General features: G+C 44.0%; 1 protein-coding gene across 1 annotated transcript in view; it reads left to right on the forward strand.

Annotated features, from left to right (window-relative positions):
- Nucleotides 1-14140, forward strand: part of LOC144492799 (dedicator of cytokinesis protein 11-like) — a 298872-nt gene that overhangs the window by 266835 nt on the left and 17897 nt on the right. Inside the window, 4 exon segments of the mRNA XM_078211239.1 lie at nucleotides 4409-4619; nucleotides 5514-5704; nucleotides 10393-10493; nucleotides 11101-11239. Of these exon segments, the coding sequence (XP_078067365.1) occupies nucleotides 4409-4619; nucleotides 5514-5704; nucleotides 10393-10493; nucleotides 11101-11239 (642 nt within the window).

Here is a 14140-nt window from a genome sequence, read left to right on the forward strand (position 1 = left end):
GAATCAGATAGATTTTTACAACCATCGACAATGGTTTCATGGTCATCATAGAATCCCTACAGTGCATTTGGCCCACCGAGTCTGCACCAACAACAATCCCAGGCCCTATCTCCTTAACCGCACGTATTTACCCCACTAATCCCTCTAACTACGCATCCCGGGACACTAAGAGGCAATTTAGCATGGCCAATCAACTTAACCCGCACATCTTTCGACTGTGGGAAGAAACCGGAGTACCTGGAGGAAACTCAGCAGAAATGGGAACTCCACACAGACAGTGACCCGAGGCAGGAATTGAACCCAGGTCCCTGGAGCTGTGAGGCAGCAATGCTAACCACTGTGCCACTATGCCACCCCAATTAGATTTTAATTCAAGATTTTTATTGAATTCAAATTTCATCATCTGCCCTGGTGAGATTCAAACTCGGGTCCCCAGAGCATTACCCTGGGTCTCTAGATTACTAGTTCAGTGACGATACCATTATATCACTTCCTCTTGTGTGGGGAATGTTACTTTCCACTTATCAGCCAAAGCCCGAGTATTGTCCAGGTGCTGCTGCATGTGGACATGGATTGTTTTGGTATCTGAGGATTGGTGCTGAATCTGGTGTAATTATCAGCGAGCATCGCCATTTTGTCCTTATGATGGATGAAGGCAATTGATGAAGCATCTGAAGATTGGAGAGTAGCCTGAGGAACTCCTACAGTAATGTCCTGGGACTGAGATGATTGACCTCCAACCACCATAACCATCTCCCTTTGTGTTAGGTATGAATCCAAGCAGCAGAGAGTTTTCCCCCAATTCCTATTTACTTTAGTTTTATGAGGGCTCCTTTCTGCCACACTCGGTCAAATACTGTCTCTATGTCAAAGGCAGCCAGCCTTACCTCACCTCTTGAGTTCAGCTCTTTGGCAAGGTCAGGAGCTGAGTAGTGCTAGTAGAACACAAAGTGGGAGTCAGTGAGCAGATTATTGCTGTGTAAGCATCACTTGATAGCACTTTCAATCAATTTACTGATGGTCGAGATGGGACTGATGAGGCAGAAATTGGCCAGTTTGGATACCTTCTGTTTTTTCTGGACAGGACACCCCTGTAAAATATTTCACATTGCCGGGTAGATGTCAGTGTTGTAGCTACTGGAACAGCTTGGATAAAGAAGCGGCTAATTCTGGGGCACAAGTCTGCAGTACCATTGTTGCAATGTTGCCAGGGCCCATAGCCTTTGCAGTATCCAATGCCTTCAGTTGTTTCTTGATGTCACGTCGAGTGAATCGAATTGGCTGAAGACTGACATCTGTGATGCTGGTGACCACTGGAAGAGTCCAAGTTGGATTATCTACTCGGCATTTCTGACTGAAAATTGCTGCAAATGCTTCAGCCTTATCTTTTGTATTGATGTGCTGCGTTCTTCCGTCATCGAGGGTGGGGATATTTATGGAGTGTCCTCCTCTGGTGAGTTGTTTAATTATCCACCAGTTCACAATTGAAATAGTAGGACTGTAGAGCTTTTATCTGATCTGCTGATTTTTGGGATTGCTTTGTTCCATTACTTGCTGCTTGTGCTGTTTGGCTTCAGGCACTCATTGTAGCTTCACCAGCTTGACACCTCATTTATAGGTATGTCTGATGCTGCTCCTGGCATGTTCCACTGTACTCTCTAATAAATCAATGTTGAATCCTTGGCTTGATGGCAGTGGTCGAGTGGGGATATGCTAGACCATGAGATAACAGATTGTTGTATGTAATTCTGGTGATGCTGATGTCCTCGTGAATGCCCAATTTTTAGCTGCTAGGTCAGTTTGAAATCTAACCAATTCAGCACAGAGGTAGTGCCACACAAAGGCGTCATTAGTATAGAATCATAGAATCCCAATGGTGCAGAAGGAGGCCATTTGGCCCATCAAGTCTGCACCAACTACAATCCCAGACTCTATTTCTCTAACCCCACATATTTATCCTGCTAATCCCCCTGACACTAGGGTCAATTTAGCACGGCCAATCGAACTAACCCGCACATCTTTGGAGTGTGGGGGGAAACCGGAGCACCCGGAGGAAACCCACGCAGACACAGGAAGAATGTGCAAACTCCACATGGATAGTGACCCAAGGTCGGAATTGAACTCGGGTCCCAGGCGCTGTGAGACAGCAGTGCTAACCACTGTGCCACCGTGCCGCCATATGAGGATGAAACTTAATCTCTATAACGACTGTGCAGTGAACATTCCTATTAATACCATCATGGACAGATACATTTGCACCAGGGTGATTTGTGAGGAATGCCCTCGCCTTTCTCTCTCTCTCAATACAGGCCCAGTCTGGAAGATATGTCCATCAGAACTGGCCATGTCAGTCAATAATGGTGCTACTGACCCATTCTTGGTGATGGACATTTAAGTCCACCCAAATTATTCTGAGCCCTTGCCATACTCAGTGTATCCTCCAACAGGTGTTCAACTTGGAGGAGTACTGATTCAATTGCTTAGGGAGGGCAATGGGTGGTGATCAGCAGGCGGTTTCCTTGCCCATGTTTGACCTGAAGCCACTTGACTTCTAGAAAAGAGAAAGCTGAGGGTTGACCTAATAGATCTGTTACAACCACAGTAGATATTATTTGCTGAGCAAGCTAGATCCGAGAAGGAAACCTGTCTTACTGATCATAACCTTTTTTTGTATTTTGAAAATGAGGAAAAGCTACCGATCCTAGAAGCATGGAACTCCAATAACACATTTAGGATTTTTAAAATTAAAAGATTTATTAACAAGAAAAACACTTAAGCACTTGAGATTAAAGTTATACTAGTCTCACAGAACAATCCCAAAAAATCCCACTTGGTCAGAAGACACAAGCCAACTACCTAGAAATCATAGAAAGCCTACAGTACAGAAAGAGGCCATTCGGCCCATCGAGTCTGCACCGACCACAATCCCACCCAGGCCCTACCCCTATATCCCTACATATTTTACCCACTAATCCCTCTAACCTACACACTAAGGGGCAATTTAAGCATGGCCAATCAACCTAACCCGCACATCTTTGGAATGTGGGAGGAAACCAGAGCACCCGGAGGAAACCCACGCAGACACGAGGAGAACATGCAAACTCCACACAGACAGTGACCTAAGCCGGGAATCGAACCCAGGTCCCTGGAGCTGTGAAGCAGCAGTGCTAACCACTGTGCTACCGTGCCGCCCCAAGTATTACCTACTTGGCAATAACTGCCTTATAGATTTCTCACTATGAAAATCCTATGAAACTTTGGAAATATTACCCAAAGTAAAGAGCTGGTGTCACTTTAATAAAGATATACCACACAACTCCTCAAACACATTCACTCTGATGTGGAAATACAACAGATAAGTTCAGAACTGACTGCTTTCTGAAAACAAATATTTTTCTGGCTTGACCGGATGGCTGATTCAAATTCCTAACTTGAACTCAGATTTTTACATTTTGGAAAGATTTTCGTGTTTTCCTATTGCTTCCAATTTTGGGTCAGTAAAATGTAATATACTTTCCCCTGCTTACCTGTGAAACCTTTAAGTTGGAGAAGTTCCTTGTCACTTCAGATCTTCCCTTGGTTGAGAAGTCCCTATTTATCTCGCAATGCACATTTTAAATCCAACCTCACCATAGCCTCTCATTACAAATGCATGAACCGGATGTCTTTACTCTTATCTCTCAGCTTTCACAGACAAGCTGTCTCTCTCTCAATCTTTTCCCAGTTCAGTTAATCATAGATAAACACACAGAGAATTCAAAAAATATTTTTAAAAATAACACCCGCCATCACCGATGCCTCTATAATTATGAAGGAGGTTTGATTGGGTAGGCGTAGAGAAAATATTTCTGTGTGGGAATATCCAAAGCTAGAGCCCATAAATATAAGATACTAACCAATACAACAGGAAATTCAGTAAAAACGTTTATGCCCAGAAAGTGGTCAGATTGTGTAAGTCATTCCCATATTTAAGTGCTTAAGGTGCATCGTGCTGATGTAAGGATAAGCATTCTCCAAACTATATGCTCAATGCTGAGATTGATAGATTCTTCTGCACAGGAAATTGAGCTATATAAGAAAATGGAGAGTAAGTGGAGTTTTGTAGAGGATGATGGATCAGGCTCCTGCTCTTTGTAATCTGCATAGTTTTTCCAGCAAACAATCCCTAATCATTATAAAGCTCTGTTGGTTTATTAGCTAGACCTTATAAGTTTAATGGAATATATATTCACCTTAGCAGCAGAACAATATATTGTGCTTTATTCTTGTAACATTCCTGTCCCGAAGTAGCAGCTTACAAAGAACAAAGCTGCAGTAGGCTCACTAGAAAGGTCTTTATTTTTTGGTTTAGGGTCTGACTACGTTTATAAGACTTGATTTGTTTTTTTATTTTTCTTTTACTCTTTAGGTAAATGCAAAAAACTTGGACCAGAAATTTGCATATATTCAGGTCACTTTTGTCAATCCTTACTTTGATGAAAAAGAATTATCTGAAAGGAAGACACATTTTGAGAGAAACCACAACATCACACGATTCGTCTTTGAGACTCCGTACACACACTCTGGGAAAAAGCAAGGAGGGGTCGAGGAGCAGTGCAAAAGGCGAACGATTTTAACAAGTAAGGCCAGGTTTATGTAAGTAATTGAATAACAATAAACGGAAAGACAAATCTATCAGGATGGTGCATGTTTCAAAGATCAAATAATCACACTTGTCAACTTTCATAGAATGATTCCAACACAGAAAATGGTCATTCAGCCCATGGTGTCTGTGCAAGCCCTCTGAAAGAACAATTTATTTTGTGCCATTTCCTACCTTTTACAGATAATAGCCCAATTTTCTCTTCAATGCCTTGATTGAACTAACCACTGCTACACTCTCAGGCAGCACATTCAAAATCCTAATCACTCACTGTGTAAAAAGGTTTTCCCTCCTGCCTCCATTGCTTCTTTTGCCATTAATGTTAAATCTATGCCCTCTGGTTCTTCATCCTCCCCTCAGTGGGAACAGATTCTCCCTACCTACTTTGTCCAGGTGCCTCATGATTGTGAATATCTCTGTCAAATCTCCTCTCCACACCAGGAGAAACAGTCCCAACTTCTCCAATCTGTCTACGTAACTGAGATTCCTCATCCATGGAACTGCTGTTGTGAATTCTTTTCTGCACTTTCACCAATGTCTTTACATCTTTCTGAAAGCGTGGTGCCCAGAACTGAACTTAACATTCCAGCTGAACCAGTATTTTATACAAGTTCCATACACAAGCATTACTTGATTGTAGGCCACTGTCAATCAGCATATTACTGCATCCCCACTCCTGGATTTAATGGCCTCCTCTTGCACTGTAGGGACTCTATGAATCAGATGGAATAGGAAGCCTGCTCATTTTGAAACCCATCTTATTTTCATTCCACCCAATTCAAATGTGGGTCAGGGAGGATATGGGCTCTTTTATTCTATTGGATGATTGCTAACTTGTGCAGCTCAGTAACCTGTCAATAATTGCCTCCAGCAACGCACTCCTTCCCATATGTGAAGAAGAGGATTGCTGTTATGTATGAGCACCAGGTCGAATTGAAGCCCATCGACGTTGCCATCGATGAAATGAATGATCGAACGAGTGAGCTGCGAAAGCTGTGCACCTCGAACGGCCTGGACATGATCCAACTTCAGCTGAAACTCCAAGGCTGTGTTTCAGTGCAGGTGAGAACCGATTGCTGATGATGTTTGGAAAGTGTGCAGGGAAAAATTTCACAGTTTACAGATGATACAAAACTCAAACATTGCAAAGTATGAGGAGGACAGTGTAGGACTTCAAAAGGGCACAGACAAGTTGGTGGAGGGGGCAGATGGATAACAGATGGAGTTCAATGCTGAGACATGTGAGGTGATGCATTTTGGTAGGGAGAACATGGAGAGACAATATAAAATAAGAGATACAATTCTTAAGGGGGTACGGGAGCAGAGGTACCTGGGTGTGCAAATGTATAGATCATTGAAGGTGGCAGGACAGTTGGACAGAGGAGTGATTAAAGCATATAATATTCTGGGCTTTGTTAATAGGTCCATAGAGTACAAGAGCAAGCAGGTTGGACTGAGCTTAAACAAGACACTCGTTAGATTTTCGTTGCCACACTATTAGGAAGGATGTGAACACATTGGAGAGACTGTGAAAGAGGTGTACAAGAATGTATCCAGGGATGAGAAACTTCAGTTATGAGGATAGAATGGAGAAGTTGGGACTGTTCTCCCTGGAGAGAAGAAGGCTGAGAGGAGATTTGATAGAGATGCTCAAAATCATGAGAGGGCTGGACAGAGTAAATAGGGAGAAACTGTTCCCCCCTCGTAAAAGGATCGAGAATGAGAGGGCACAGATTTAAAGTGATTTTCAAAAGAAGCAAATGTGATGGGAGAAAAACCTTTTTCACACAATGAGTGGTTTGGGTCTGGAATGCAGTGCCTGGGAGTGTGGTGGAGACAGGATCAATCTAAGCATTCAAGAAGGCATTAGATGATTACTTGAATAGAAACAATGTGCAGGTGCCGGGGAAAAGGCAAGTGAATGGCACTAAGTCATAATGCTCATTTGGAGAACTTGTGCAGACACGATGGGCCAAATGGTCGCCTTCTGCGCCATAACAATTCTGTTTCTGTGATAATGAAGACACTGGAGAAACGGAGTCTTGTGGTGACAAAAATGCTGGAGGGGCTGATGAAGGTTGGTTGGTGGACAATGTCACAGATGTAATGGAGGTGAACTGGCTTGAAGTTCATTGTGTGCAGTTGAGTCTTGCGTTTACAAAGTTTTGCTGTCAGGCGTCTTTTTCTGATTCCTGTCCTTTAAGAAAAACAGTAAGAAGTTTAACAACACCAGGTTAAAGTCCAACAGGTTTATTTGGTAGCAAAAGCCACACAAGCTTTCGAGGCTCTGAGCCCCTTCTTCAGGTGAGTGGGAATTCTGTTCACAAACAGAACTTATAAAGACACAGACTCAATTTACATGAATAATGGTTGGAATGCGAATACTTACAACTAATCCAGTCTTTAAGAAACAAAACAATGGGAGTGGAGAGAGCATCAAGACAGGCTAAAAAGATGTGTATTGTCTCCAGACAAGACAGCCAGTGAAACTCTGCAGGTCCACGCAACTGTGGGAGTTACAAATAGTGTGACATAAACCCAATATCCCGGTTGAGGCCGTCCTTGTGTGTGCGGAACTTGGCTATCAGTTTCTGCTCAGCGACTCTGCGCTGTCGTGTGTCGCGAAGGCCGCCTTGGAGAACGCTTACCCGAATATCAGAGGCCGAATGCCCGTGACCGCTGAAGTGCTCCCCAACAGGAAGAGAACAGTCTTGCCTGGTGATTGTCGAGCGGCGTTCACGACACACGACAGCGCAGAGTCGCTGAGCAGAAACTGATAGCCAAGTTCCGCACACACAAGGACGGCCTCAACCGGGATATTGGGTTTATGTCACACTATTTGTAACTCCCACAGTTGCGTGGACCTGCAGAGTTTCACTGGCTGTCTTGTCTGGAGACAATACACATCTTTTTAGCCTGTCTTGATGCTCTCTCCACTCCCATTGTTTTGTTTCTTAAAGACTGGATTAGTTGTAAGTATTCGCATTCCAACCATTATTCATGTAAATTGAGTCTGTGTCTTTATAAGTTCTGTTTGTGAACAGAATTCCCACTCACCTGAAGAAGGGGCTCAGAGCCTCGAAAGCTTGTGTGGCTTTTGCTACCAAATAAACCTGTTGGACTTTAACCTGGTGTTGTTAAACTTCTTACTGTGTTTACCCCAGTCCAACGCCGGCATCTCCACTTTAAGAAAAAGGCATTACTACAACAAATGGCGCATTTAGATCGAATAGGATTGGTGAATTATTAAATTTCTTTGTACTGCCAACATTGGACATATTTACAATTGGTTTCAAAAAATCTGGGAAGTTCCATGGAACTTTGTGGAAAAAATATTTAAATGAGGAATAAGGAAAGGCCATTTGTTAAAAGGAACCGTGTATCAGCTACCATGTTGCAAATTCTACACAAATAATTAAAGAGGTTCTACCAAAGTGGTTCCATCACGAAATCCAGCACGAGGGGGCATGGCTTTAAATTGAGGGGGGGTAGTTATAGAACCGATGTCAGGGGTAGGTTCTTTACCCAGAGGGTGGTGAGGGATTGGAATGCCCTGCCAGCATCAGTAGTAAATGCGCCTAGTTTGGGGGCGTTTAAGAGATCCGTAGATAGGTTCATGGACGAAAAGAAATTGGTTTAGGTTGGAGGGTCACAGTTTTTTTTTAACTGGTCGGTGCAACATCGTGGGCCGAAGGGCCTGTTCTGCGCTGTAATGTTCTATGTTCTATGTTCTATGTTCTATCACTCCCAGAGGTAAATCCCTGAAATATCTGCTTGTACCAGCCTCTGTCATTCAGTCTTCACTTGTTGTTTTCTCTTCCAATATCCATGCAGCATTTAGCCAGTTATATTCCAGGAAACATCTTTATCGATATTTAGCCCTATAACCTGAATTCCTCCTATGCTGCCAGTACAGTCTCATCCAGGTCAAAGATCATAGAAATCATAGAATCCCTACAGTGCAGAAGGAAGCCATTCGGCCCATCGAGTCTGCACCGACCACAATCCCACCCAGGCCCTACCCCCACATATTTTACCCGCTAATCCCTCTAACCTACGCATCCCAGGACTCTAAGGGGCAATTTTTTTAACCTGGCCAATCAACCTAACCTGCACATCTTTGGACTGTGGGAGGAAACCGGAGCACCCGGAGGAAACCCACGCAGACACGAGGAAAATGTGCAAACTCCACACAGACAGTGACCCGAGCCGGGAATCGAACCCAGGACCCTGGAGCTGTGAAGCAGCAGTGCTAACCACTGTGCTACCGTGCCGCCCTAAATTCCTTAGATTAGGAATCCCATGGCAAGTAACTCGTCTCCTGACTCCCAAAAGCCTCTCAATCATCTACAAGGCAGAAGTCAGTGAAATAGAGTGCTCTCCACTTGCCTGAATGAGTGCTACTCCAACAAAACCCAAGTAGCTTGACACCATCTAGGACAAAGTAGCCCACTTGATTGCTACCCCTTCCTCAAACCTACACTCCCTCCACCACTGCAAACAGTGGCAGCAGTGTGTACCACTTGCAAGATATACTGCAGGAACTCACCAAGGTTTCTTAAGCAGCACCTTCCAAATCCACCACCGCTACCATCTAGAAGAACAAGGACAAGGAACACCACCACCTGGAGGTTCCCTTCCAAGCCACTCAGCATCCTGACTTGGAAATATATCACCGTTCCTTCACTGTTGCTGGGTCAAAATCCTGGAATTCCCTCCCTAACAGCACTGTGAGTGTACCTACACCACAGGGACTGCAGTGGTTTGAGAAGGCTGCTCACCACCACCTTCATGAGGGCAACTAGGGATGGGCAATAAATGCTGGCCTAGCCAGTGACACCCACATCACATGGAATAATTTTTTTAATGCTTTGAGAGTTCAGGCATGATTTTTTAAAAATCCTCTCAATAGTGTCACCCTTGGCTCACTGGTAACATTCTCACTTCTGAGTTAGAAGGTTGAAAATTCATGACCAACTCCAGAAACTTACAAATTCAAGGCAGTGAAAAATTAAGGGAATGCTGCACTGTCTAAGGTGCCATTCCTCAACTTGGGCAAGTCAAATCCCTATCTATCCTCTCAGGTGAATGTAATAGATCCCTGAAAATATTCAAAAAAAGAGTAGGAGAGCTTTCCCAGGTGGCCTAACCAACATTTACCCCTCAACCAACATCATTGTCTACTCACTTATTTTCTTGCTGTTCGTGGGAGATTTCTGTGCACAAATTGGCAGCTGTGTTTCCGATACATCAGTCATACACTCCAAAAGTACTTCATTGGATGTAAAGCACTTGGAACATCCAGAGGTGTGAAAATACTCTAACGATGAAGTTATATTCTCCCCAAATCCTCACTGTATTCAAACTAAGATATACTGCACCAGCCTGACCCAAACTCAAGGGTGTCCATACTGCTGCCTGATTGCAATGTAAAAGCTGTATTTCCTTGTCACATTAGTCACACCTCTAACTTGTTACACCTATAATTACAGAAGATCGAATGTAAGTAGTGATCTTGCAGAAGCAGAATTACAAAACACCACAATTTTAATGACTGCACATGAAACAAGCCTGTCAACACAATCTCCATTCTCATATTTGAACACATTCCTTCTATGCCTTTGTCAAAAACATTTGCTTAACCTCACTAAGTCTGATAAATCATTTAGCCTGACCTCGTGCCCTGAATTGATGCTTTGCTATCTGTTTATCCTGAAGTATAAAGATATGTGCTTTTGACTTCCAATTAGGTAAATGCTGGTCCATTAGCCTATGCAAGAGCATTCCTTGATGATAATAAATCAAGTAAGCTTCCGACCAAGAAAGTGAAGCGGCTGAAGGAAATATTTCGGTGAGTGAATTGAAAGGATTAGTTATCGGCTTGATTCATTGCATTTATAGAGTTGACAAGCAACTCATTGGAGTAAAGACACTCGCGTCCACTAAGATAATTAAAAATAAGTGAATTGTCACTGAATACCTCATTGATGAAGCCTGTCAATGCTGCCTGGTCAATCTTAGAATCCCTACAGTGCAGAAGGAGGCCATTTAGCCCATCAAATCTGCACTCTCTGACAGAGTATCTTGCCCAAGCCCATCGCCTCCTGTCCACTCATTTTCTTCCTGTTACATAGCAGGTGACATGGGATCATCAATTTACTGAGAGTGAGGAGCATGGCGAGGAAAAACATATACACTTCTTGGAGCATGGAATGTTTTACCACAGAGTGTATTGGAGACAGAACCCATTGCACCTTTTAAAGAAACATTTAATCTTTGTATTTGTATTTGAGGCAGATTTGGAGAAAGAGCTGCTCAGTGTGATTAGCTCAGATTGCTCTGGCAATAACCAGGCCTAATCAAAATGGCCTCCTCCTGTACTGTAAACACCAATGGCATCCCACGTTGTGTATATTGGTAGAAAACTAAACTGGGTCTTGTTCTCAAATTGCACACAGGGAATTTGTTTCAGCCTGCAGCCTGGCTCTTGATTTAAACGAGAAACTGATTAAGGAGGATCAGGTGGAGTATCATGAAGGATTAAAAGCAAATTTCAAAGACATGGTGAAGGAATTATCTGAAATCATCCATGAACAGGTCAGTGGCACATGACTGCCGAGAGCAGGCCAAACAAGTTTACTGAATGTCTGTATCCCTTTTGTATTATTTGCACCTACTTTAATCATTAATATTTTCTAGGATGAATTTTTTGCCCAGCTGGCCTTAACAAATTTTAAAGTGTTAAGAGGGTATGTTAGCAAAGCTATCAGAGGAGCTTACCTCACTCTATGTCCCAGGCTGACACTCTTTACCTTATCACCAAAGACCTCTAGTCTTTACACTGGTCTGGATTTTAGAATCATTGAGCAGCACTCACTGTTGACTTTGCATAAAGCTGATCACAAGGTTTCAGCAGGCTCTGGAGTGTAGACTTTTTCTCTTTCTGGTGTCAGTTTGAATTTTGCATCTTCTACAGAGGATCTGCGGCGCCCAGCAGCAGGCAGACTGATCAACTATTCAGATTAAATAACTCTCACAGACAGCAAAGTGGGAAATGCATATCACATTTACATAACAATACAGAAAGTGGAATAAGGATTGGGACACGTACATGTGGGTGTAGCTTTAAATAACAGAATATAAACATCCAAAAAATGTGATCCTTTTAAAAGTCCTGCAACATAGGGCCCGAAACGGGCGCGAACTCGTGGTAAAGTTGGGCGTCGGGCCCGCGCCCGGATCAGGCGGCCCGACGATTTAAATGCATTAGCATGCATTTAAATCGACTTAATGAACCGCGCGCCCAACCCTACCGCCAAATCCCACTTTACCATCTTCTGGCCCATTCCGAACCCATGCTTTTAGCGACCTGCAGAATAAATGTCCGAAGCGGATTTCTATTCTGCAGGGGAACCTCCAAAGCCCTCTCTGCCCTTGTGAAGTCATCCTCCTCGACCATCCGTCGCAGACCCCCCCCCCCCCCCCCCCCCACCCGGATCAGGCCCCCTCGGCAGACCCCCCCCCCCCAGCCCCCAGGATCAGACCCCCCTGGGAGGCAGGCCCCCCCCGGCAGAGCACAGCCCCAACCTACCTCGATCGCTGGTCTCCCTCCACCATCCTTCCGTTAGCAAGATAAGCTGTATGTTCCTCAGCTCGATCCACTTTGGTCAACGCAAAGATGGTCCTTCTGCCTTGTGGGTCCATCTGGCTCACCAAGTCAGTTACAATACTGCGTTCAGCATCTACTGAACCATCTTGGATACAAAGGATAATGAATGGCACTGGTCGATCGTCCTGGTGTTATCAGTAGTGTAACATCAGGAATGGCTGCCGACACCAAGGATATAATTTTTAGCATAAGCAAGGCTTACATGCAGAACCCTAATGCCATTATCCTTTGTATCCAAGATGGTTCAAAGATGCTGAACGCAGTATTGTAACTGACTTGGTGAGCCAAATGGACCCGTCACACCCCCTCTCCTCCTCCCACCCCCCCAGAGGGTGATCTGGGTCAGAGATCCACTCTCTCTGCTTTTTTCTTTCCCGCCCGGCCGCGCTGCTTCAGATTTCTTTTCGAACTGCGCATGCGCAGTTCAGAGCTCCGATCGTTCCGGCAGCACGAATCGGACTGGAGCCGGCAAAACGCCTATAGGCGCGCTGCAAAGAGGATTCCAGGCTCGGATCTATTTGACGCCCAGATTCGCCACTTAGACTCAAAATGGTAAAATCAGGCCCATAGTTTTCTTCAGCAAGGATGAGACTGCAGACTTCTAAAACTTTTTTTTAAGTTGCAGATAGGTTGTTCAGATGTAATTCTTGCTTTGTGTGATATTTAAAACTCAGTTACTCTCGCTTGGGCAAAGCTTAATGTTTTAATTGGTGTTTCCAATGATAATAGTGGGTGATTAATTTAGGATCAGGGTAGAGAGCGAGGCAGAAAGTGAGCCGAGAGAGAATGAAAGTGCACTCAGGGCAGAGAGAGAATGAGTGAGGTAGAAAGTGATCTCAGGGCAAAGAGAGAAATCGAAAGTGAACGCAGGGCAGAGAAAGAGAGAGAGATCGAAAGTGAGCTCAAGCAGTGAGAGAAAGAGTGAAGGGGAGAAATTAATGCTGAGAGTTAGGAAGGAGAAATCAAAGCAGATTAAGTGAAATAAAAAATTGTGCTTTAGGAGCCTGTATGAATGCATAGTGTGATGATTAACTGGTAAAGCAGGAAGTGAAAGAATTGAAAGGTATTTTAAGGATGCAGCTGACAGAACAGGTAGTGTTGTAAGCCACAAAAAGTGAAGTTGATGCTATGGGACAGTCTGAATTTGAGAACAAGTCCAAATGTACACAGGAAATGTGTGGAAAAAGGCAGCAGCCAGGTTTGTTCAAGTGTGCCCTTGTTGGTTCTTCACGATAGGCTCTGCTAGCCTGACACTATCTGGACATTTCTAGGACATGCTTTCCATCTTTCACCTTTAAGGGCTGCTAGTCCTGCTGTGCAATTTTTGTTTTATAAAGCTTATATCTAATTCCTTGCAATTCAGTCAGCTTCCACTACACTGTCAAACAGTGTATGCCCAATCGCAGCAACTTGCTACAACTCTCCCTAATCCTTCTGCCAATTATCTTCAATCTGTGTCCCCTGGTTATCAAACCAGCTGCCACTGGAAACAAGTGCACACTGTCTAGTCTTATCAAACTCCTCAATTTTGAACACCTCGAATGAACCTACCTTTACGTTTCTCTGCCCTTATGGAGAACAATCCCAGCTTCCATATAACTGAATCTCCACATTGTAGCCAATCTCCCCTGTACACACACCATGATCTGCAACATATGGTGTGGAATTCGACCACCCCACCTGCCATGGAATCGGAGCAAGCATGGGGCTGAAAATGGAAATGTCTGTTGACCTCTGGCGAAATTTTATGGTTTTGGGTCGAGCAAGTCCGTGAAATCCCGTCCACTGTGTTTATTGGCAAAATGAAAGTAACACATTGCCTTTAGACA

The sequence above is a fragment of the Mustelus asterias genome, chromosome 4 (genome assembly GCF_964213995.1).
Source record: "Mustelus asterias chromosome 4, sMusAst1.hap1.1, whole genome shotgun sequence".
Classification (NCBI taxonomy): domain Eukaryota; kingdom Metazoa; phylum Chordata; class Chondrichthyes; order Carcharhiniformes; family Triakidae; genus Mustelus; species Mustelus asterias.